Source organism: Bos indicus x Bos taurus, chromosome 14, assembly GCF_003369695.1.
Source record: "Bos indicus x Bos taurus breed Angus x Brahman F1 hybrid chromosome 14, Bos_hybrid_MaternalHap_v2.0, whole genome shotgun sequence".
Classification (NCBI taxonomy): Eukaryota; Metazoa; Chordata; class Mammalia; order Artiodactyla; family Bovidae; genus Bos; species Bos indicus x Bos taurus.
In genome coordinates, this window is record NC_040089.1 from 73,913,375 (window position 1) to 73,938,396 (window position 25,022).

Here is a 25,022-nt window from a genome sequence, read left to right on the forward strand (position 1 = left end):
CTGTTTCCATTGTTTCATTGTCATGAAATGATGGGACCAGATGCCATGATTGTAGTTTTCTTAATGTTGAGCTTTAAGCCAGCCTTTTCACTCTCCTCTTTCACTTTTATCAAGAGGCTTTTTAGTTCCTCTTCACTTTCTATCATAAGGGTGGTGTCATCTGCATATCTGAGGTGATTGATATTTCTTCCAGCAATCTTGATTCCAGCTTGTGCTTCTTCCAGCCCAGCATTTCTCATGATGTACTCTGCATATAAGTTAAATAAGCAGGGTGACAATATACAGCCTTGACGTACTCCTTTTCCTATTTGGAACCAGTCTGTTGTTCCATGTCCAGTTCTAACTGTTGCTTTTGACCTGCATACAGTCTGTAAGTAAATAATAAATCATCATTTATTATATTAAAATACATAACATGTCCAGTTAGATTTTTTCCCCCCAATTCTCATGGTAACTTCCAAAAATGTCTGAAAATTTCTTTAACAGAACTTGCTTGGCATAGCAAAAAGGAGAGATATGTGTGTTCCAGCCAATGAGCAGGGCCTTGGCTCTTTAGCTCACCTAGGTATGGTTTCTCTTTCTTTAATTTGCTAAGTCTTTCTACACCCAAAGGAGGTAAACCATAGTATCTGTAAAGATCATTTCCTTCTCCTTACATTTTATGATTTTATAGTTTAAATTCTGTCACTTTTCAATTATAATTCTACTTCAAGTTGAAAAAAAAAAAAACACATCATCCTGCTTTCTCATGTTGGCAAGCCTTGTTTATATAAATGATCAGATGGTGATTGTAGCCATGAAATTAAAAGACGCTTACTCCTTGGAAGGAAATTTATGACCAACCTAGATAGCATATTCAAAAGCAGAGACATTACTTTGCCAACAAAGGTCCGTCTAGTCAGGGCTATGGTTTTTTCAGTGGTCATGTATGAATGTGAAAGTTGGACTGTGAAGAAAGCTGAGCACTGAAGAATTGATGCTTTTGAACTGTGGTGTTGGAGAAGACTCTTGAGAGTCCGTTGGACTGCAAGGAGATCCAACCAGTCCATTCTGAAGGAGATCAGCCCTGGGATTTCTTTGGAAGGAATGATGCTAAAACTTAAACTCCAGTACTTTGGCCACCTCAAGTGAAGAGGTGACTCATTGGAAAAGACTCTGATGCTGGGAGGGATTGAGGGCAGGAGGAGAAGGGGACAACAAAGGATGAGATGGCTGGATGGCATCACCGACTCGATGGACCTGAGTTTGAGTGAACTCTGGGAGTTGGTGATGGACAGGGAGGCCTGGCGTGCTGCGATTCATGGGGTCACAGATTCAGACACGACTGAGCGACTGAACTGAACTGAACTGAACAAATACTCACGTGATGGTCTTCAACAAGCACAAAATAGAGTAGCTATTGATACCAATAGATTCATTGCATATGTTCATCACATTAATCTAATATTTGCTAAACTTTCACCCGATTTTGTTCAAGCAAACACTCAAACGTCTTGGAGAAACCACGCACACACACAGGCACACACACAATGTAAGCATCCTTTATGTGGTTCTACCCTTCATTAGCTTTCCTCTTCCATCTGCAAATCAAAACCTTTTCACACACGATATTTCACTATAGTCTTCGGAAATAAGATTCCTTTCAGACATGAGAATGTGGAGGGAAATGAGTATTTTCTGCAACCAGTTTGTAAGCTAAGGATTTCCCACCACCTGCTGCTTTCTGCACTTCACAACTAGTGCTCCAGCTCGCTTTCCTGGGAGGAGAGGAGGAGACGGGAAGGGAGGGGTGGAAGGTTGCTGCGAGCAAGAGGCGGGATTGAGGGATGGGAGGCCGGGGCAGGCGTGGCCCGGCCCGACTGCGGGATAAATACCGAGAACGGGAGCCCGCGCGCAGAGAGGACTCCCGGGGACGCCTGAGCCGAGCAGCACCGAGGACAGCGACTGGCGGCGCCGGCGCCCTGAGTTCCCTTCTCCTGCAGCCCGGGATTTCTTCTTACACACACACACACAGACGTCCACACTCGCGCACGTGCACAGACACACGCGCACCTATACCCTGAGGTTCTCACCCCACTTCAGCGCTGACACGCGCATACTCCACGCAGACCACCCACTCCGCTCTACGATGGCAGAATCCCACCTGCAATCATCTCTGATCACAGCCTCACAGTTTTTTGAGATCTGGCTTCATTTCGACGCTGACGGTGATTATCTTTTATCTTTTTAATTGTTTGAAGAACTTTGTCCCACCCTCTTCCCTTCCTTGAGCCTCCTGATCCGATTATCCTTCATTTCTTTTCTTTGCTTCTTCCCCCATCTCCCTAATCTCTCTCCAGTTGGCTGCCAACCATGAACTTTAAAGTTTGTGTGTTGTTTCTATGTTACCCCAAAACCTTGAAAGTTTTTTTTTTTTTTTTTCTCTCTCTCTCTCTCCAAGGATGATACTAATAGAAGGTGGGGGGTTGGGGTGGAGGGTAGCGACAGCGAGAGAGACCCTACCCTGCAAAATTTCTATGGCTACACTCATCAACCCAACCATCCTCCTTTGCCCTTAGTGGGTCTCTCCCAGGAGGGGACCACTGCCCTGTCGTGTATCTTTTGCGGGTTAATCAATAATCGATACTGAGGCCAAGATGGGACCTCTCCAGTGGCCGGAAAATAGCTATTGTGGAAATTGAACGGGGAAGAAACTTAAGAGTGAAATGTCTGACAACTGGGTGCATCTTTGTCTTTACAGGAAGTGGTTACCTGGAAGGAAAGGAGCTTCAGAATCTGATTCAGGAGCTCCAGCAGGCGCGGAAGAAGGCTGGTTTGGTAGGTTGAAGTTTGCAAGGGAGGAAAGAGACCTTTGTCCTTGAATAAATATTCTAGCGTTCTCATAAAGAGCTAGCGAAATCAAATGGTTTCCGGGGACGTACACATTTATTTACTGAGAAGGGGAGAAAGAGTGCCTTTTGAAATTGTGTAGGGAGAAAGAGAGGGAGAAGGAGGGGGAGACACAGAGACAAAGGAGAGAGAGAGAGAGAAATTCCTTAAAGGGAAAAAGCCTTACCATATGAAATCAGAGCGTTTAAAAGATTGTATACTTGTATTTTAATAGTACTTAAAAGGAAAGCGTGGGTGAGACCTGTTAGCAGATCACCACCTCTTCTATTGAGTTCAGTTAGGTAATTTTTAACCTCTCTTTAATAGCCTGAAAAGTAAACGAGTAGAAATACATTTCTGCCCCTTGAAGGTCAGGAAACCAATCTGTAGATTATGGATCTCTTATTCTATTGCCAATTATTATTCTTGTAATGTTGATGTGGTTGGAGTGAGGAGAAAATGTCCTCCCTCACTGGGGGAAATTTGTACAACTTTGCAACATAATAATGAGCAGGAAATTTAGCAAAAAGGGAGTTCATTTCTGTTGTGAGGAAGAAAATCAAAAGTTAGAGATGTAAAATGTAATTTTAATAACTTCACACATTTTAAACAAGCAAAGTGATTCTCTAATGGGAAGCAATTAGTGGGATTTTGAAAATAATCTATATTTGTGATTTAAGCTATCAGTTAATTTTTACTAATTATGAATAGCTTCCTTTAGGCATAAATTAGCCTGTTAAGAAAATATATTGTCAGCATAGAGATTTCACATTATATGTATACATATAATATATGAAGATACAAAGATATATCTTTAGAGGAAAATATAATTGTGTGAGCTTTTAGCAAATCACCACCTCCAGCACTGAGTTATATACATAATAGTTAACAGAGGAGCCTGGCGGACTGTGGCCCACAGGATCACAAAAAGTTGGACAAGACTGAGAAGAATGGCCATATATATATATATATATATATACATATAATTCACTAATAGTCACCTTTTTGTTCTATCTAAGTTGAAAATTGAGTGACACACATCTCTGTACAACATATTAAAATAATGCCTAGCCCTTCAGGCTCCTCTGTCCATGGGATTCTCCAGGCAAGAATACTGGAGTGGGTTGCCGTGCCCTCCTCCAGGGGATCTTCCTAACCCAGGGATTGAACCCAGGTTTCCTGCATTGCAGTTGGATTCTTTATACCACCAGGGAAGCCCAAGAATAGTGGAGTGGATAGCCTATCCCTTCTGCAGGGGATCTTCTCAACTCAGGAATTGAACAGGGGTCTTCTGCATTGCTGCAGGCGGATTCTTTACCAGCTGAGCTACCAGGGAAGCTCCAAAAGAATGCCAGAGGACACCAAAATGATTTATAAATCAGTTGCTAAAATCCAATGATTTAAATAAAATTTATTTAAAACCAGAGAGCACTCTGGGATCCTGGGTCAGGAATATACCCTGGAGAAGGAAATGGCAACCCACTCCAGTATTCTTGCCTAGAGAATCCCATGGACAGAGGAGCCTGGCGGGCTACAGTCCATGGGGTCACAAGGAGTCAGGCACAACTGAGCACGGCACACGGCACTCTGGGAATTGTTTTACCCAGATTTGATGTTACATAAATTTGAAAGTGTAATAGGATGGGATCAAATAAAATTGAAAATGTATTATATACTGTCTCCATACCATCTTATACATTACCGTGTACATAAATTCATGCAATACTATCATTATAGATCTATATATCTTTGACTAGTAATACAAAACATTTTCTTCTACAGTTAAAATATATATATTTAAAATATCTGGTTGAGAAATCTTACCATAAAATTTCTAATTAAAACCTTTAAAGATGTTTCCACCAGCTAAATGATTATATTTTAATTTTCCTAGAAGTAATTTTAATATTTATTTTCAGCTTAGAAATTCAGATATTTAGAAACTCTATACATGTTTTCAGATATTTCTTTTCCTCTTTCCATTTTAATATATATACTTTTTGTAAACAATGACTTCATCTTAGTCTTTTTAAACTTTTAGATCTTAATTATTTTTTTCTACTGCTAAATTTCCAATCTTAGAATATTGGAAGATGGTATTGTTGGATTATAATCCAATAATACCAAATCTGAGCACAGGTTCAGGATTATATCAAGTTGCTTAACAGCTTGATTATTGTAGTATAGGTTTGAATAGTTAAAATCTAAATCTAGATATGAATTGAAACATTCATGTACTAGACAAATATTTCACTACTGGCCTCACTGTATTAAATCAACTTTTATCTATTTTTTCTTCTCTTTATTTTTAGAACTTAAAGGTTGAACTTATAAACCAGGTTTCTTTGCATTTCTAGCAATAGGATAACAGATTTTACTGTATTAATGGAAAAATTGTTTGGCTTAGCATATTAATAATGTGAAATTTCAAAAATTTCACTAATATTAACTGTAGGTGAATATAACATTAATGAAATATCATAACTTAATATACTTTCAGAACTAGCATTTTTCACTAAACAGTCTCTAAATTTACATTTATTTTTTATAAAGCTTTAACTTATTATCATTATCATTGTAATTATGTTTTGCACTGTTTAAGGTAATAAAGGTAGGTTGAAATTAATCCATATTGGAAGAGGTTTTTTAAGCCTATTTTAAGCTGCTTAATTACTATTTGTTACCTTCTATTAAAGATATTTACGTTTAACCAAAGTAGGATTTTGTAACACTAGTAATAATAATATTCAGCCTCAGTACAACCCTCAAACTCTGTTAAGCTATTTATCCCTAGAGCAAATGTGTGTGATAGATACTATCACCATCTTGTTCGTTATGATAAAAACTGAAACCTTAATTTACTTTTCCAAGGACACAGAATAGGACATTCATAAAGGCTGACCTATTTTACATCAGCTGCAGTTAATGCAATAGGGCTATTTTAAATGGGCTGTGTTGAAGACCCAAGGGTATAAAATCCAACTTCCTGAATACTAGTTCTATCTATGTACAGGTCATTAGTTTACAGTTCAGAGCTATCCATTCTGTCAATATGTGAAGAGGTTATGTAAGCAATAGAATAGATTGAAAAAGATAAGTCAAACGAGATGAAAGCTTTCACTTTGTCCCTCTTCAATAATCTTCTGTACGTAACTAAATGGAAACGAGAACATCCTCTTGGTAGAAAATGGAAACAAGGAAACACTGGAGAACTACTCCCTAAATTCCTCTTGGAGACAAAGATCTTCAGTGTATACAATCAGTGATCCAAACTAAGGTCATCAGTATCGAGTATTTCTAATGAAAGTACAAATCGGTCAGGTCATTTTTGTTAATTTGACACAAATTTTTCTGATTTTTAATTTGTAAGAACATTTCCAGCTTCTTCCACGCTGGAAACTTTCTTTGTTTAAAAATGAGTTGCTTTTGAACATTCACATTTGCTTGTCCAAGATGAAAACACAATATTAACTTCCATGGATAAAGCGTGTTATAATAAGGAAAATGTTATAGAATAATTAGTGCAGCAATATAAAATAATCTTCCCCAAAGCAAGTAATGTTAAGGTGCATTCATGAGGATCACTATATTTAAATTCACTAAAGGTTATGAACAGAATAATTCTGACTACATTTTTAAAGGATAACATATTCTCAAAACTAATAATAGAAGTTAAATCATAATGACTGATTCAGAAATTATGTCTTTCATTTCAAACCAGTAAAACTGGTGCATCAGCTACATCCTAATTTTCATGAAAAGGTTAATCAATATGCATAATTCTAAATGATTCTAATTCCAGTTTTTCTTTGTAACAAGTTATTAACATGATAACAAACATACTGTTTGTTTTTTTTAAAAAACCTTCTTCTTACCTGGCTTGTTATAATTTTAGGAGTTATCACCTGAGATGAAAACTTTTGTGGATCAGTATGGACAAAGAGATGATGGAAAAATAGGAATTGTAGAGGTAAGGAATTTATGCATTGTTCTCATATGGTTTTAATAAGTGAGCTTTTTGAAGTTGTATTCAACTCAAACATGATAAGCAAAACCTGTTCTAAGAGGCTTATTTTACTTAAGTAACATGCTATCTTTTGTTCAGAGATATAAAATCAAAAACTGCTCAGAAATGAAACAGACCTAAGAATTTTCATAATCCAAGCCAAAATTGAATATATTATGAAACTAAGACCTAAAGAAGTCAAATGATTTGTCTCTGGCTGTGCAACTGTCTGCTGGCCTTGGGGCGGTTAGAGACTCAAGTTCCCACCTCTGGATAAGTACTCATCCCATTACCTTACCAGCCTCAGTCCAATAAAATGCTAACTAAGAACACAGTTCACTGGTATTTCTTATTAATAGTGTAGACTTTTCTGTTAGAAAATAAAATGAACTATTTGCAGGCCCTAAAGATGATATCATGGCAAAAAGTTGCATCTTGTTTTCTGAAGTTCCATTTTAAATTGCCAGTTGGCCATGTAAAAACACAAGAACTTAAAGTGAGTGAATGCATAGGTATTTCTTTTGAGTCTTTAAAAGCTGAAACTTCAGTGTCAAATCTTATCTTTTCCTAGTGAGGACAACTTTTTTGTCTATGAATCAAGGAAGCAAAACTTTGACTATACATTAACTCTTTTGCATTCTTCAGATATGTGAAACAGTACTTTTACTTTTATAAAATCTAATGTCTTAGCTACTTTCTTTATCTCTGCAACCCATTAGAGAAATTGAGTGGATAATTTTGTCCAGAAAAATTAATAAGGTCATAGTTTAAAATATATCAAATAATAGGCATAATTATGTTCTTTATATAATGTTCCTAGTGTATTAGATTGTGAAGTATTCTTAGTCATAATTTACCTTTGATTCAGAGAACTAACCTGGTTTTCAAAAATTGATGTTATAGGACACCAGTGATGTCAATGTGAAATATACTTATTTTTAAACAGCTACTACAAATAGAGTTAAGGAAGGACATACTATTATTATCTTTGTAATTAAAATATTCCCCTGGAGTATACACTTTTCCCTTTGCCTATGCATAACTCATTACTATATAAATAGATAAATTAATAGTAATGGGACTTATAGATTGACATAGAAGCCAACTAATCAAGATATGAATCATCAAGGATAAGAAAATAACATTGAAATGAACATAAATGAGATGACATAAATCTAATTATTCAGAACTAGTCAGAAATTCTGAAATCAGTGAAATTATAGATGTGGCTATTTGAGAGTTTGGCATACTTTGTAATTCTAGTACAGGAAAGACTGTCATCTTATATTTAATGTATTTAACCTTAAGGACTCCAATGGGCTCAGCTATTTTAAATTTCTTCTGTGACCCTAGGTTGTTAACAGTAGCACAAAAAGCATGGATCTGATTCACATAGATTCTATATTTTTAAAAGGATAAGATGAAAAAAGCGATTTTGAATCTATATTTTACTGTATATTATATGGGATAATGATTTATGAAGTATTATTTGAGGTCTAATTTGAATGAGAAGCTAGGAGTTATTACCAAATACATTTTCCTAGAGATTTGATGTAAGGAATTTCCACAGAAGTTTGGGAAAGAAACTGTTACATGAAAGAAAAGGATTTCTGTGTGGGGAAAGATAGAAATAGTTAACAGAAGAGAATGAAGAAGTTAATGAAGACCGAAATGAAGACTTGAGGAACTTTTATAGCAATAACAGTAAGAAAGAGAATTTTCATTTATTTGTATGACATTACACAAACGTGGAACCCACTCCAGAATTCTTGCCTGGAGAATCCCATGGACAGAGGAGCCTGGAGGGCTATAGTCCAGGGCTAAGAGTTGGACACGACTGAGGGGACTGAGCACACACACAATTATTGAGTGTTTTCAAACACGTGATCTCATTTGATCCTCATAATAACAAAATAAAATAAATTTATAGTTGAGGAAAGCTGTAGCTTAAATAGAATTTCAGCTGCTTTCCTCTAAACCACTCAGCCTTTTTTTTTTTTTTGCAATTAATAATCCACATATTTTCTGCATTAAAAGAAAATATTTTCAAGTTTCAGTTCATCGGTTACTTATGGCAAGGCTTAAATTTAGCCTGGCTGAACAGGGATGCACAAAGTATAGAGAAGTTATTTGACCCAATCACTTGAAACATGATTTGGGAAGAACTTTCAATCAGCGAAAGGACTTCCCTGGTGGCTTAGAGGGTAAAGCATCTGCCTGCAATGCAGGAAACCCGAGTTCAATCCCTGGGTTGGGAAGATCCCCTGGAGAAGGAAATGGCAACCCACTCCAGTACTCTTGCCTGGAAAATCCCATGGAGAGAGGATCCTGGTAGGCTACAGTCCATGGGGTCTACAGTCCAAAGAGTCGGACACGACTGAGAGACTTCACTCACTCACTCATTCAATCAGTGAAAGCAGAAAGAGTTTAAAAGAAGAGAAGTTAAACACATAAGACTTAATTAGAAAGTTTAGTTATTCCAGGACATGGAACTTTTTGCTGCATGGGACCCAGAGGAAAAGCTAGCCAAGATTTCTCACTTTAAGGGTAAAGAAACTGAAGCTCAGAAAGGTTGAATGATGCGTCTAAGGTCCCACTGGCAAGGAGTGACAGAACACTTATACAGGTCTAGATCTGACTCTGATTCCAGAATTCTTTTTATTGATCAGAGTTATCAGCCAAGACGAAGGAAGTGAGGAGGGTCTGTACTTGGAGAAACGAGAAGGAGAGAATGGGGGAACAGGGAAGAGATTGCTGCCGTAGTTCACATGCAGGTTGATTGTATTTAACCTAGTTAAGGAGGACGGATAGGAAAAAAGGAGATTCCGAAAAATCATTGGAAAAAAGGAATTGAAAGCTACAGATTACATGTACAAAATGGAGGAGAGTGGGGAATGCCTGAATTTATAATGTGCCCTCTAGTGTCACCAGTAAGTTGTATTAAATCAAGTTCACCCTTTCTGTTTTCCAATCTGACATATATATCACTTGCTAAGAAATCCTATATATAACATGGAACATAAATACATGAATTTCAGCCAGCTTTGAAAGAATGAAAAAAACCCAGGTTTTCCAAAATTTATAATAGTTTACAGATTCCCATCCGCTCACATCAAGTATACCATAACTTTCACTTTCAAAGGGAAAAGAGATTAGATTTGCTTATGTATTGCCCACTTAGTAGGTGTATTCAGGGGCTCATCAAAATCTAATCAAAGTAAACCAAATGGTATTTATGTGGTAGTTTGCTTTCCAGGTCAAATTGACTTGGCTCTAATTGAAACGTGTTGTTCAAAAAAACAGAAAATATAGTGGTTAACTTTCAAACTTCTGTTTTAACGAAGTTGCCTGACACTTTCCAACAACATGCTGTTACTACCTAGACATGTGAAAACGTGTAAAAAGAAGGGTAATGTACAAATATGCTTTCTTGTGAACTTTTAAGTTTCATGTCTTTTAAATAAATTTTCAAATTCACACAAATACAGCTTGATATAAAGAGATTGTTGATACAAACTCAAAACAGGAACTCTGAAATTCTGAGATAATTTAACAAATACCATGACAGTCAAATGTTCTAAATTTATTCAGACTAATAGCTCTATTGCAGAGAAGATTGATTAAAATGGTCAAAGAGGGAGGCTGAATGATTTAGCAGATAATAGAAATTCCGTCTCTGGTGCTCACATTAAGTATAGATGTTTCCCTCAGCTGGATGTCAAATCTGCAAACTTTTCACCTGATTGCCTGAGCACTGTGTGAGAAAACAGTGTCCTCTCGAGTCTTTCTGTGTCTATTTGTCCAGGTCAGTGCATCCACCGGAAAAAAATAGATCGGAAAGCTATTTCAGTTGTAAAATTGTAATAACCCTCCCAGGGCAGCAGGCATTTTTCTGGACTTTCCTTCTTTTCTTGATAGTGGGATTTGAGCATGCAAGTTTAACCATAATAAATGTAATTTTGTAAATAGTAAGCTAATTTTCTACCTCAGGCTTCCCTGGTGATTCAGTGGTAAAAAATTCACCTGCGATGCAGGAGGCTTGCAGGAGATGAGGGTTCAATCCCTGGGTCAGGAATATACCCTGGAGGAGGAAATGGCAACACACTGCAGTATTCTTGCCTGGAAAATTCCAAGGACAGAGGAGCCTGGCGGGCTACAGTCCATTGGGTTGTAAAGAATTGAACATGCCTGAGTGACTAAGCATACACAGTTTTCTACTTCAGAGTTTGGGGAAATGACTGACAATAAAACCTGATTTAGAACTTCATTCTTGATAGATTTTTAAAATAGTTTATTAAGACTGAAGATTTTAATGGAGGGTGATAGTTAAAGGACAAGAGTCTCAAAATCAAAAAGTCAGACTGATTTCAAATCTGGCTCCAACTGTAAGCTATGTGATAGCAGGTCATTTACCATCTCTGAGCCTCTGTTTCCTTGGTTGTGAACACAGATGACATGAATATCAACCTCAGGTAACACATGTCAAAAATAGACAAGCCCTAGTACACTATAAAAACTAAGTAAATGTACTTGCTATTATTATTAAAAATAAAAGTATTTCATTAGAAAATCTTTGCCATTTTTCTTAATGTCAATCTTTTCCCCATTCTTACAACTTGTCAAATTCGAATTATTAAATTCAACTAGCCTTTAAAAAACGGAGAAGGCAATGGCACCCCACTCCAGTACTCTTGCTTGGAAAATCCCATGGATGGAGGAGCCTGGTAGGCTGCAGTCCATGGGGTCGCTAAGAGTTGGACACGACTGAGCGACTTCACTTTCACTTTTCACTTTCCTGCACTGGAGAAGGAAATGGCAACCCACTCCAGTGTTCTTGCCTGGAGAATCCCAGGGACGGGGAGCCTGGTGGGCTGCTGTCTATGGGGTCACACAGAGTCGGACATGACTGAAGCGACTTAGCAGCTTAGCAGCAGCAGCCTTTAATTTGTGTGAAAAGATTATTTGCCTTTTAAATTTCCCAATTTCCTGGACTCACTTCTCACTGGCTAGAAAAATATTTCTTTGGCTTCCAAACCAAGAAAGTAAATGTTTTACTAATATGTGTCAAAAGAATCTAACGTGCACCAAGGTTGTCTTCAAATATATACCTCATTCATTTATATTTCTTGTAAAGTTGTCCTTCACGTGTTCTCTCCCAGCACCTAGAGTGTAGCTTTACCACTGTAGTTATCTCTTGCTTTGAAATTGTCTGAAACAAAATTTTTAATTATCTGCCTCCCTGTAAAGTTCTTACTGTCAGTGACTATGAATCCCCAGCCTGCAGTCCAGTGCCTCATAGGTACTGAATCATGGCCACATGAGCCACAGCAAGGGATTTCAACCTAATCCAAAACATAGTCAAGAGCTCCATATTATGGCTAGTAATAGAAGAGAGGTGGTAAAGATCCCTGTCCTGGGACAGGTTGGTTCCTTTGGGGACCATATCTGAGCTGAAGAGAAGCAATGAGGAAGTTTATTAGGAAGTGCTCTTGGAATCAGTGCCTGTCCGAGGGAAATAAAAGAACAAAGCTGGGCAGAGTGAGACGTTGGGCTGTGAAACAGTCTCAACTTTGGCTGACCCTACAGTGAGCTCTGAACTGGGACAACCCTTGGGAGATGTCCCAAGTTTTGAGTGAGAGAGCTAGGTTTTATATCCCTATGTGCATCTTGGGAACATAGGTCTTGTCAGCCCAGGTAATCTCCCAAACAGACCTGACAGCTGAGACCACGACAACACCCCCAGCGCCTAAGAGAACTCTGGATGGCAGTCACAGTGGCCACCCCAACCCCTATCCACTGCTTAGTAGCAAGCTATTTGAATTCTCGCAGCCTGTGCTGACCCTGGATAGTCAACTGCCTTCATTTATTGGTTGAGTAAAATATCTATGGAAATTCTTGCAGGTGCCAGGCAAAGAAACATTAATTAAGTCACAGACCCTTTCCTCTAGATGTACATAGACTGAAACAGAAGACAGGCAAGTAGAGAGAAATTTTTGCCTCCCCACTCTCAGTGACAAGCAAGCAATTTTCATAAAAGAAGCTTTGAAAGATTCTCCTAGTAGCCACAGTTACCTGCCTTCCATTCATTTCTCTGCTTTTCTTAACTCTCTTCTCCAACTTATAATAAAGTTTTGAGAGTTTATAAAAAAGCAGGCTGGTGGACTGAAAATTAAGAAATCAGCAATAATCTTGGAACAAGTAATACAGGCTACTACTGTTGACAAGAGTGACTTAGCAAAAGAGAGGCAACAACAGCCCTACTTAACAGCTTCTATAAAAGACCTCAGTCACATTGTAGATGTGGTATTAGAGTCAACAGCTGGGGAGTTACGGCACCCAGCTCTGAAATTTGAATATTGATTCATATGCTTTCCCCAGTGGTCCATTGATTAGGACTAAGTGCTTTCACTGCCAAGGGTCTGGGTTCAATCCCTGGTCCAGGAACTAAGATCCCACAAACCACATGACATGGCAAAAAATACTCAAAAGATGATTTGTTATGTTATCTGTTTGTTGTGAAGGGGCTTCCCTCATAGCTCAGTCAGTAAAGAGTCTGCCTGCAATGTGGGAGACTGGGGTTTGATCCCTGGGTTGGGAAGATCCCCTGGAGAAGGAAATGGCAACCCACTCCAGTATTCTTGTCTGGAGAATCCCATGAGGAGCCTGGCGGGCTACAGTCCATGGGGTTGCAGAGAGTCAGACACAACTTAGAAACTGAGCACATAGCCACATCCTCTCCACACATACTTACTTCTTTCTTAGTGGCTGGTTTGTCTTCTGACAGTGTTTTATGTGTTTAAGACTCATTACTAACATCTATAAAATATGATGGTACTATATTGAATTTAACATTAACAGTTCAATTAAGTTAAAAGATTGACTATGTTGCATGTAGATATAATATGTATTTTATTATAATTAAACCAAGTAGGACCAAAATAGCGGGTGAAGAAATATACATTTATACTAAACATAAAAAGCAATTTTGCCATCTCTATATTTGACATTCTTAGAGACCTCTGAACTTCATGCCAGTTATGTAAAGTTTAATTTTTGAAACAAAAGAGGTTAAAATATCCCTAATTTTACATGTGGTCATTGCTTGCTAGCTCAGTCTTTTAGTTTTTCTGTTTTTATCTATTTGGTGGGTTTTGATAAGTAGATTTTTAAAGAAAAATTATTATTTTGTTCAAAACAATGTACAGTAATTTTGAAAATCCAAGCAATATAGAAAATCACAACAAAGATAAAAAATATGCTCACTACAAATCATGTTAAGTAGGTACTTTTAATGAAGTAAAATTATTAACCAAATCCAAACGTTTATGTCAAGCACCTAACATGTTGAGTACCACACTAAGTATTCAGGGGATGCAGACAAAGAATAGTCTTTGCCCTCCTGAAATGGGTGGGTTATGGGTAGGTCTACCAATAGTTTACAATGGGGTATCTGACAATTTACATACCAATAAAGAAAGAGTTGGCATTGGCTATTTCCTGTTTCCTAAATTAATGCTTGCATTAATGCATAACCATACTATTGACCTTTGGAAATAAGAAAATGTTTTCTGATAGTCATACCAAACATCCTAATAAGATATCTGGCTCTACCCCTTCATTTCATCCCATTATTAGTGCCTGAATGATTCTAATTTGAAATATTATTTCAAAGATCTAAAAATAAGATGTTAAAGGACATATACAGCATAAAGAAGCTGAGGTTACTTGCATATAAGATAGAATGATACATTTTATATTTAAAATTTTTAAATGGACCTAAAAGGACAATATTTTTTTTAAGTGTGAGTCTGTTCTATAATTTGGTAGACTTTTGGCATTTATGCTGACCTAAAGGTTAATCTAGACCACGGGTTTTTTAGTTTAAAATTCACAGATGAGGGTCCCTGCCTGTACTTCAGGGATTCATCAACTTCTGGAAATTAGATGAAATATAGTGTTTAGGTTCATTCTTTAATGGTGAAGACACAGTGATTCTAACAGATTCTCAAAGTCATTTTGAACCCAACACATTTAAGAGACACTGGTTTCTATTTCAACTCCTCATTTTAAGTGATGAGCATGCTAAGTTCCAGAAATGGCTGAGGGAGTTGCTGGGGACCACAGCTAATTAGCAGCTGCCCAGGAATAGAGCACACACCTTCATTAGGACATCAGTCCAGCTCCCACATTCCCTGCGCACAATAGATAGATTGTATTCGTCCTAAAATGGGATCTGGAGTCCTTCTTTCCACCAAAAAAAAAGGAGCATTGAAGTTACAAAATGAGATCTTAGGAGAAATGTCATCGGGTCATTCAAAGGAGATCATCAAATAAAATTTAAGCCCTGGACTCAAGCAACAGATGTCCTTTTAGCAGACACCAAACATTTGAGAACTGATATTCCCTATTACCATTCAGTTTCCACTGTTCCCTGTAAAGTGTCTTTTTCCATCTCTCTTTCTCTTGTTTTACAATTGTCCTTAGTTTATATTCCATTGCATCTCTTAATAAGCTTTCTCCTTCGACTTTCAGAATTCATTTTTTGCCTTCTGTCCTCTCTGCTACATTCATATCTCTCAGCTTCTTCTTTTATGAAATGTATGGCCCCACGTGTGCCATCTTCTGGGCCCTCACAGGAAAAGACCTGATCTGGGGCACAGGAAAGATGCAGGGGTCGAGCCAGCGGCATGAGTCTGCTTGTGTGTCTAGCAGACGAGAAGTGTCAGTCACCCTTCCCTGCACTCCCTAGGCATGCTTGCTGCAGCCTCCTCCCTGACCTGAGAACCGGTCCCTCAAAGGGCAGCAAGCCCTGCAAAACACGATGGCACTTTGTAGGGACAAAGTATCTGAAAGGGAAAATCGATTGCCATGTTTCTCCTCTCCTAGTTTTCTGGGTAATAAAATCATGGTCAAGCACAACTAAGAGCAGGAAACGAGAGAGACTTGCTTTCAAGCTCCTCACACCAGCTTCTTCGATCTTTTCCAGTTGGCTCATGTGTTACCCACAGAAGAGAACTTCCTGCTGCTTTTCCGATGCCAGCAGCTAAAGTCCTGTGAGGAATTCATGAAGGTATAGGAAACCTTTGTCACTGAGTGATATCTTCAGATATCTGAAAGTGGGGGAATTGTGACATTTTCTAATGTGTTTGGTCTTCCTTATCCAAAATTACTTACAGACATGGAGAAAATATGATACTGATCACAGTGGCTTCATAGAAACTGAGGAGCTTAAGGTAAGCAAAGAAAAATGTGTACATTTTCCCCTTTCAAATGCAATTATGAATTTTGTGGGTTTTTTTAAAAAAAACTTCCCACAAAAGAAACTAACGTTGAGCAATGGTACATTTTCATCCACTCTTCCACGTGGTTAATAAAGTACCACATCAAAAAAGAGACTTCAAGTACCTTTTGAAATTCTGTTCAGCAGCTGGCATTTTCTGTGGTGTGTACCAATTGTTAATAAGGGATAGATAGATGATAGATAGATATATAATGGTACACTAAGCCAAATAAGTCAGATTATTTTCATTAAAATTTGACATTTTACCTTATAAATTAAACAACTATATAGATTTCCCTTTAAAGATAAAGAAACAACTATTGGACACCAGTTGTATGCCAGGCACTTTATACACATCTTATTTAACCTTTATGTGAGTTCTGTGGGATTAATGTTACTGCAGTAAGGAAAAAAGTGAAGAGAAGTTAAGTGATGAACTGAAGTCTACACGGAAACAGGACATTGAGCTGTGATCTCTGAACTAGTTTGCTTCCAAGACTCCAGGCTTACAAAGTCCTAATATAATCAAACTTCTGAAAAACTGTAACTTTGGAAATGAATTTATCAATTCGTATCTCAGAAGTGTACATAGGAGCTGGTAGGAGAGGAGGAAGATAGGAAGGAAAAGGTAAAGAGATCTGAAATCAAGTCTGGTCTATGGACAAATGTCTTTATCATTCTGCCTCACTTTTTCATTCTTTATATGAGGGTAATAACACCTACCTTTCAATTTATTGTGAGGCTCAAGTAAGATGTTGCATCTTAGAGGTTTTGTGAAATACAGGTACAATATAAATTATATTATTCATGAACTCAATAATTTACTAGCCTTTCAGAAATACAAAACCATCTCTCATTTTTTTAAATTGACCTCAACACTTCTCAGTTTGAAAGACTCTATTTTCTCTATCTTTAGGATATAGAGTAACTAGAAGGGAAACAAATTAATAATTAATGAGCACCTGCTATGTGGCAGGCATAATACTAGATGCTTAACATGTATTTTAACATTTAATCCTCAAAGAAAATTTGCAGGGGAGGTATTATAATTCCCATTATACAAACAAACACACTGAAATTCAGAGAAATTAGATAATTTCTCAAGAGTACTCAGCTGCTCGGGAAGAGAACCTGGCTTTGGCCACAGAATATCTGATAATAGCAATGATTTTCTTTCCCACAACATCAAAAGTTTTCAGCTTTAGTCACTAAGAGTTACCTCTTCTGCTGTTCTGTAGGGAAACAGGAATATCAAACATGGTTTCCCGGTCGTAATTGAACATCGTCTGAGTTACGCGTATTTGTATAATGGAGGGCTTCCCAGGTGGCACTCGTGGTAAGGAACCTGCCTGCCAGTGCAGGAGGCTCAAGAGATGTGGGTTCAGTACCTGGGTCGGGAGGACCCCCTGGAGGCGGCCACAGCAACCCACTCCAGTATTCTTGTCTGGAGAATTCCATGGACAGAGGAGCCTGGCAGGTTACAGTCCATAGGGTCACAAAGGCTGAAGCTACTTAGCACACATGTATAATTGCAAAATCGTTAAAGCACGTGGGACTAACAACACTTAGAAATGTAAACATTTTTCACGTGAAATCAACAAAAACTATATTTTTCACAAATTTGTAATTCAACAACCCACAAGGTGACAGTTAAATTATTGTGTTTTTATTCTACTGGACCAAAAAAATTCTTTTAAAAATCATTTCAAGTTTATAAAGAAACTTTAGCTCATTTCCAATACTGACCTTCTTTGTTCTAAATTTTATTCTCAGAAGAGATTCTAAATAGAAGTACTTCTGTCTGGGGAATTTTGAAGATAAGTTGGCATTCTTTTTTAATGGATCTTTCAAGAAAGCTAATTTTAAGATTCCATAATGGAGTAAAACATTGCTTGCTCTCAGACATGACTTTGAATCTCAGCGTCCTGAAGTTTCTCCCAGGCTATTTTTGTGACCACCATTTTAGTCTCTGATGAGGATTTTTAACCCAATTAGTCTCTGACAAAAGCCTCATATGGTTCAAAAATAAAATTCATCCCCAACAGATAACTTTGAATTTTTCATGCTTCACTTTGAATTTTAAGTGGAATGTTTGAAGTGAAAATAAAATTATGAAACCAAGAAAAAAGTCTCCATTGAAAATAATGAAGTTAAATCATCCCAGCAGAACTAGAAAATTTGGGAGGGAGATATATGACAGCAAAGCTGAAGAAACCCAATCCTTCAATAATGTCTTAACATATCAGCTCAGTTTTCCATAATTGCAGTAATTCATTTTTCTGAACAAATAAAGAAATTGCAAATGAACAGCACTAGACAAAGTGAAAAACTATTATATTCTTAAGTACTTACATTGTCATTTATATGGCAAGCTTTTGAAAGCTTTTATTTGATTTATTTCTGTGGTAGAAAAATTAAAATCACTCCTAAACTTCAACTGTCAAATTAATAATCATCTTTTTTTTCATCCTTCCCATATTAATTTCTACTTTGGTGTGATTCATATCCTTCAAGAATTAGGTAACGCCTGCAGCCAACTATTTTAGTTTGAACAGTCAGGTGAAACATTCTAACCAAGGTGCTTTGGACTGCATCAAACCTAAAAGCTAACCCAGCCTCTAGTGAAATGTGCTTCATACTGGCTATACACTGATATGGAAATACAGATTGTAAGGGCAGAAAATGCACTTGAAATTAAGGGTAGATCTCCACCTTGTATACTAATAATCATTCACATACCTCAAAAAGGTATAAGGGGGTCCATTCTGTTTCTTGGGATTCCCAAGTGGCTCATAAGCAAAGAACCTGCCTGCCAATGCAGGAGACATTAGAGACGCAGGACCGATCCCTGGAGGAGGGCATGGAAACCCACTCCAGTATTCTTGCCTGGAGAATCAATCCCATGGACAGAGGAGCCTGGCAGGCTACAGTCCATGGGCTTGCAAAAGAGTCGGACACGACTGAAATGACTTAGCACACACACATGCACAGTGTTTCTTATTTCTTGGAGAAGAATCGCATGAGTATCTGTGAAGATACCATTGGGAAGAAATGCATCCATTGGGCTGGCTGGCTTTATAAGTTTTTACTCTGATTCCTACATGGTGCACAATCTAACTTCTCTTTTAATTGAAATCATAAAAGCATAGCATACCATAGCATGGTCTGACAGATCAGTTCTCAGTAAAAGGCAGATATCACACCCGTCAAAGGCAGCATCACTGCTGGAATGCCAAGAGGACCTCTCTTCTAATGTCCTCCTTTTATCCAGTCCTAGTCTCAAAAAGAGACTTTCGTTGTATTCCTGGGTTGTTCCATCTCAAGGCAGGCTGTGAAGAAAGCAGATTGTTATTGATGAAATTTATCTGTTTTTTGTCTTAACAGAACTTTCTAAAGGACTTGCTGGAAAAAGCAAACAAGACCGTTGATGATACAAAACTAGCTGAGTATACAGACCTAATGGTAAGACTGATCTTGAAAAGATTATAGCCAAGAGCCTATGAAATATTACTGTGTTCTGGCTAATTCCCAAGACTACACAGGATGAAATGAATAAACCATGGTGTGGGCATCGTATGCACACATGAATCATTTCACTTGAAAAGTAAAATACCTACAAAGCTTCTACCTTGTAAGGCTAGCTTCAGGGCTCCGTGTATGAGCTTTTCCTTTCTTGTGGAGTTAGGCAATTTTCATCTATCAAAAGATCACTTACTCAAAAATTTATTCTGTAAGGATTTATTCATATTATCTGCTTTACTCTTTGGTGCTCTAAAAGAGGAAAACAAATATTTATTTTCCTACTATTATTTGGAAAGTTTCAGGATGTGTACTGCCAGACACCATATCTCCCACATCTTGATACATATAAACACATATTTGCAAGAAAAATAAACAATGATGTTCCAGAAGTCTAGTGTAAGATCACTCTTACTCTGTTTTATATTGTTGTGATAAACTTTTGTAACTGACAAGTCATAGAATTGAAATTTTTCACTGAAAGTTTAATAAATGCTAGTTTCTAGAATTTTGCCATCTATATAGGTAATTGATTAGTCAAACTTCTTTATTTTGAATTTCCTTCTCTATGCAACAAGTACTTTTTTTCAATACAAAATAATGCCTTCTGTCTTTCAGTTGAAATTGTTTGATTCAAATAATGATGGGAAGCTGGAATTAACTGAGATGGCCAGGTGAGTTTAGGAGCTATGCAAATATAACCATTATAAGCTGACCTTTGTCAAAAATCTAATGCAATTATATAATGTTTTTCTCTCAAAAGATTACTACCCGTGCAGGAGAATTTTCTTCTTAAATTTCAGGTATTTCTCTTTTTCTCTACCATACATAATATTTCTCAAAAGGGTAAAATGTGGGATATCTGCCAAGGGAAGCACAATGAAATGTAATTGTAGCATTTTAATCTTTGCCCTCTTCTCTATCATCTAGGGAGTCAAAATGTGTGGGAAAGAATTCAATAAAGCTTTTGAGTTATACGATCAGGTAAAAAAAAAAGTGTTTCTTATCTGTAATTTGATTTTTTAGAAAAATTCAGAAAAAGGGAAAAAAAGCCTCAATCTCAAGGTTATATTTAAAGAAACATGAGCTATTAAAATTACTCAGCCAATTTATTCTTGTCATAGGAAATGAATTACGTTATATCCCAAATTAGACGAATTTGATTCAAATCCCACGCTACAATTTATCTCCTGTGAACTGTGAATAAGATACCAAACTCCTCTGACCCTTAATTTCCTCATTTGTAACCAAGAGATAATAATACTCACTCCACAGGGTGGAATGAAGATTGAGCTGGATGAAAATATCCGGCGGGGATTCTCCCACAAAGGGTATAGTGAGATCACGTGTGTGAGGAAAGGTTGGGTATGACGTCAGTAGTCAACATGCTCTGTTTCTGCTCATTTCTTTCCTCCTGGACCAAGCCAGTCCTCTGGAGACCCTAGCACAGCTCTCCCACTGCATGATGTGATAACGGCCCGCCTCTATCACAGGCCGCGAATATGCTTCCCCGATGCCTATGTCCTCCCTCCATCAAAACATTTGTGATTAATTTCTTACTTCAACAAGAGGTAGTGATATTGTTAACATACAGGGAAATAGTAAATGTAAAATCACTTTGAAAATTTCGAAGCATTTTACAAATATAAGGTCTGAAAGAGAGGAAATTCGTATCTGTTTTGGGACTTTGGAGCAGTTCAAAATTTGAGGGTCTGACCTACAAGGTTAGTATATCTGCCAAATTTGCAGTAGGCAGATTTTCTGAGGATTTCAATTATTTCCATTTTACTACCTTTGCCTTTTTTGTGGATGAGGTTGCTTATATATTGTTTTATTACCCCTCCCGTAGGATGGCAATGGATACATAGATGAAAATGAACTGGATGCTTTACTGAAGGATCTGTGTGAGAAAAATAAACAGGTAATGTCATTACCTTGCCATTTCCTTCTTAAGCAGACTTGATGGATCCATCCAGATGCAACCACACATCTACTTTGGAGAATCTACTTTAAAACTTTATAGAGGAGAAGAAGTAGATTTCAGTTCTTAACTTGATTTCATACTGGTCTGAATCAGTGCTTAACTGAGATAAATAGATTTTAAAAACAACCTTGTGATTTATTCACATTTGTATAAGAATTTAATCCAACTCTTCTTAATGGATTGGTATAACAAGCAGTTTTGTCTCATATTTTATTACTTGACAGTGGTTAATTCACTTCCATGTTTAACTGCATTGTAATACCATCTATGTCCTATTTAGGATCTGGATATTAATAATATTCCAACATACAAGAAAAGTATAATGGCTTTATCGGATGGAGGGAAGCTATACCGAACGGATCTTGCTCTCATTCTCTCTGCTGGTGACAACTAGGGTTGATGACCATGACACTTATTAGTGATACATTGTATCTAAAAAATAACTGTGCACCATAAGGATGTAGGCTGTATTTTCTTTTCTGTCTGTAAATTTAACTGCATATAGATAACTATCCAAGATCTGTGGCACTCTTTTCAGTTTGCTTCTATACTCTTCGTAATGTACAGTTTTTGTAACCATATGACTGAAAAGGAAGATGTCTATGCTCAGGCCAGTCAATACACTCAATTTAAAAAAAAATAACCTAACATATTCTTCCTTCCATACATGTCATTGGACAAGATTTCCCTCAAAAATCCACCAGGATCAGTCTCTAAAATCCTAGTCTCTGATGTTTGTCACTATTGAATAGAAGGATTATAAATAACAAGCTAAGTATTCTTATTTCAGACAATCTGAAGTCTGCCCAACAAAATAGTTCTGAGCTGTATTTCCAATTAGAAGAAATGTGCTTTTGCATCTAAAATACCAAACTATTAATCCATAGTTAATCGCGGCTCTATGAGGTTAACAGTCTCACTTCACTGGGCAAGATATAGTGAATCAGCAATACATCTACTGCTTGAATTCTTATCAGTCTACTGGTTCAAGTTGATTTGATGACAAGGAAAAGCAGACAATGCATAGATCTACCTAATTCTACATTTGTATTTATAAGTCTACTGTCAAAGAGTATGACCTCAACCCATTTTCTAACTGGTTTCATGTCTTGCAGCCTATTAATTATTCTAGGAAACTGCTGTTTTATGTCATAGTCTATGTACTATCTGATTAAATTATATATATCACGTATCCTGGTGTTTACTTTGCATACTTCTTGGATTTTCTTTCTATGTAGAACTGTTCTTTTCCGCCCAGGGTAACTGCTGTCTCTGAAAATAATTTTTTCTAGCTATGACAGCTCTATTTTTACTACATAAGTGAATTTTAATGTAAAATTCATAGCACCCTGATTATTGAATGTTACATCAACAATTTTGTCTATTCTGTGAATTCTGTATTTCATATTGAGATCAGCATTCAAACTAGTTCTATTTCTATCTGCAGATAGTTTCAAATGAGTTAACAAGAACATCTGAAAAGAAATGCTAATGCAGTCATTTATCTTATTTAGTAAGGGTAATTCTAAAACATTCTCTTGACACACATTCAAGCCACAGTTTCATATATTTGTAGCTAGAATATACTATACTGGTTATAGTTGACATGTAATGCTTGGTGATTTCTCATTTTTTGATTGTGAAGCAGGGAACTATGAGAGATGTGTCTCTGAAATTTATAGTTACTACCAAAGAGTTAATGGTTCTGGGTCACTTTGAATGTTGCCATTCTATAAATTCAGCACTGATTTCCTCAATTCATATAAGTAACAAAAAGTGAGGTATTTCTTTCCCCCAAGAATGAACAGAAAAGAGATTGCCAAAAAATAAAATTTATCATGTGATTTCAGTGGTAGACTGGCTTTGCTTTTAGTGTGTAAATGGAAGCACTGGTCTTAGGCTGAATTTAACTACTAAGAATAAATAAAAACAGAAATAACTTTAATAATTTCTTGTACTTCTCTTTTCTTCCTCAAAAAAGTCAATGAACACGTAACCCATGATCAATCCATGGGAAATGTAGGTTATCAAAATTATTACACCCTAAGATGTCTAATGGGCTTCCCTGGTGGCTCAGATGGTAAAAAAAATCTGCCTGCAACACGGGAGACCTGGGTTCGATCCTGAGTTGGGAAGATCCCCTAGAGAAGAATGGCAACCCATTCCAGTATTCTTGCCTGGAGAATCCCATGGACAGAAGAGCCTGGTGGGCTACAGTCCATGGGGGTGCAAAGAGTTGGACATGACTGAGTGACTAAGCACAGCACAAGACATTTAAATAAATGTAAACCTGCTTGACCCATTATTATCAAATTATGGGATGCCTCATTGAATTAATAGGTGTCTCTGACATTAAGATTTACAAAGAAATCTCAACAAACATAATCAAATATTTCTTTATGAAAGATATTCTCCAGAGGCATAGAAACAATATACAGAATTTGCCAGGGTCCAGCCCCAGTGGATCCAGGGAAATTCGAAGGGGAGACAGCTTCAGCAATCAGGATACGATAGCTTTAATTAAATATTAATTAGAGATATAAAGAGTAATAGAATAAGGATAGCTCAGCAGGAAAATTCAGTGGAGAAAAGAGGCTGAATAACTTGGTTTACGTGGAAAGCTAATAAAATTCCAAAATAAGGAATTTATGTCACCTATGTAGGCCACAGGCGTCCTCCCATTCTCCAGAAGGAGACACTAAGGCCTCCCTGGTCAGATCTTAGAAGCCCAGGCATAATTAGTAGGCTTGACGAGCCTCCACGTTCCAGATGGGGATTCAGCCAGAAGGTGAGAGAAAGAACGACATGGGAAGACCAGTCTTTCGAGGAATTTATCCCATTTTTTATTTTTCCAGGGTCTGTTTTTATACACTGAGATGTTATACAAAAGTCACGCGGGGTCAGCAGTCCTGATTTTATTAAAGTCAGGTGCTTCATACAAATGAATACAGAGGTCTTAGGGGTGTTACATCATCTTCTGGCCAGGGGGCCTGCTGACAATTTATGACCCTCTCCTTGTGACAGCGGTCAGTCAACCAGAGCACTTATTTCTCCAGGGGTGATTATTCTTAAAACAGACGCCACCTTCTGAAGGTACCAGATAAAGTTACATTCCTATAGAGTGAGGGTGTAGTGGGTTTTAATTAAGGAAAGAATTTGCTTAGCCTAAGGTCTAACATGATTCATATCGAAGGTTAATACTTATTTCTTCTATATATTCATTAATGTGTAAAAGGGCAGGGGATGTGGAGACTTAGCAGCAAACATTGGCTCAACAAATGAAAAACCCTTCACCAGTACAATTTCTAATCAGCCCACTAAACTATACTAATAGTTTTCTAACTTCTCTAAAGAACCTGTTTTTA

At 37.2% G+C, this 25,022-nt stretch overlaps 1 protein-coding gene across 1 annotated transcript; it reads left to right on the forward strand.

Annotated features, from left to right (window-relative positions):
* The first annotated feature begins 1,829 nt into the window (after nucleotides 1–1,829).
* CALB1 (calbindin 1) lies at nucleotides 1,830–23,602 on the forward strand. The gene is made up of 11 exons (XM_027561594.1): nucleotides 1,830–2,207; nucleotides 2,741–2,817; nucleotides 6,764–6,838; nucleotides 15,861–15,944; nucleotides 16,051–16,107; nucleotides 19,539–19,616; nucleotides 20,292–20,347; nucleotides 20,437–20,476; nucleotides 20,604–20,657; nucleotides 21,523–21,594; nucleotides 21,938–23,602. Exons 1-11 carry the CDS (start codon nucleotides 2,129–2,131, stop codon nucleotides 22,049–22,051), a joined length of 786 nt encoding a protein of 261 aa, XP_027417395.1. The 5' UTR covers nucleotides 1,830–2,128; the 3' UTR covers nucleotides 22,052–23,602.
* Nucleotides 23,603–25,022: the final 1,420 nt, after the last annotated feature.

Coding starts and splice junctions, on each gene's coding strand:
- CALB1 (XM_027561594.1), top strand. CDS start 2,129: ATGGCAGAATCCCACCTGCAATCATCTCTGATCACAGCCTCACAGTTT. Junction 16,108..19,538: donor TAGAAACTGAGGAGCTTAAG/GTAAGCAAAGAA, acceptor TTGTCTTAACAG/AACTTTCTAAAGGACTTGCT. Junction 20,477..20,603: donor ATTTTCTTCTTAAATTTCAG/GTATTTCTCTTT, acceptor TCTATCATCTAG/GGAGTCAAAATGTGTGGGAA.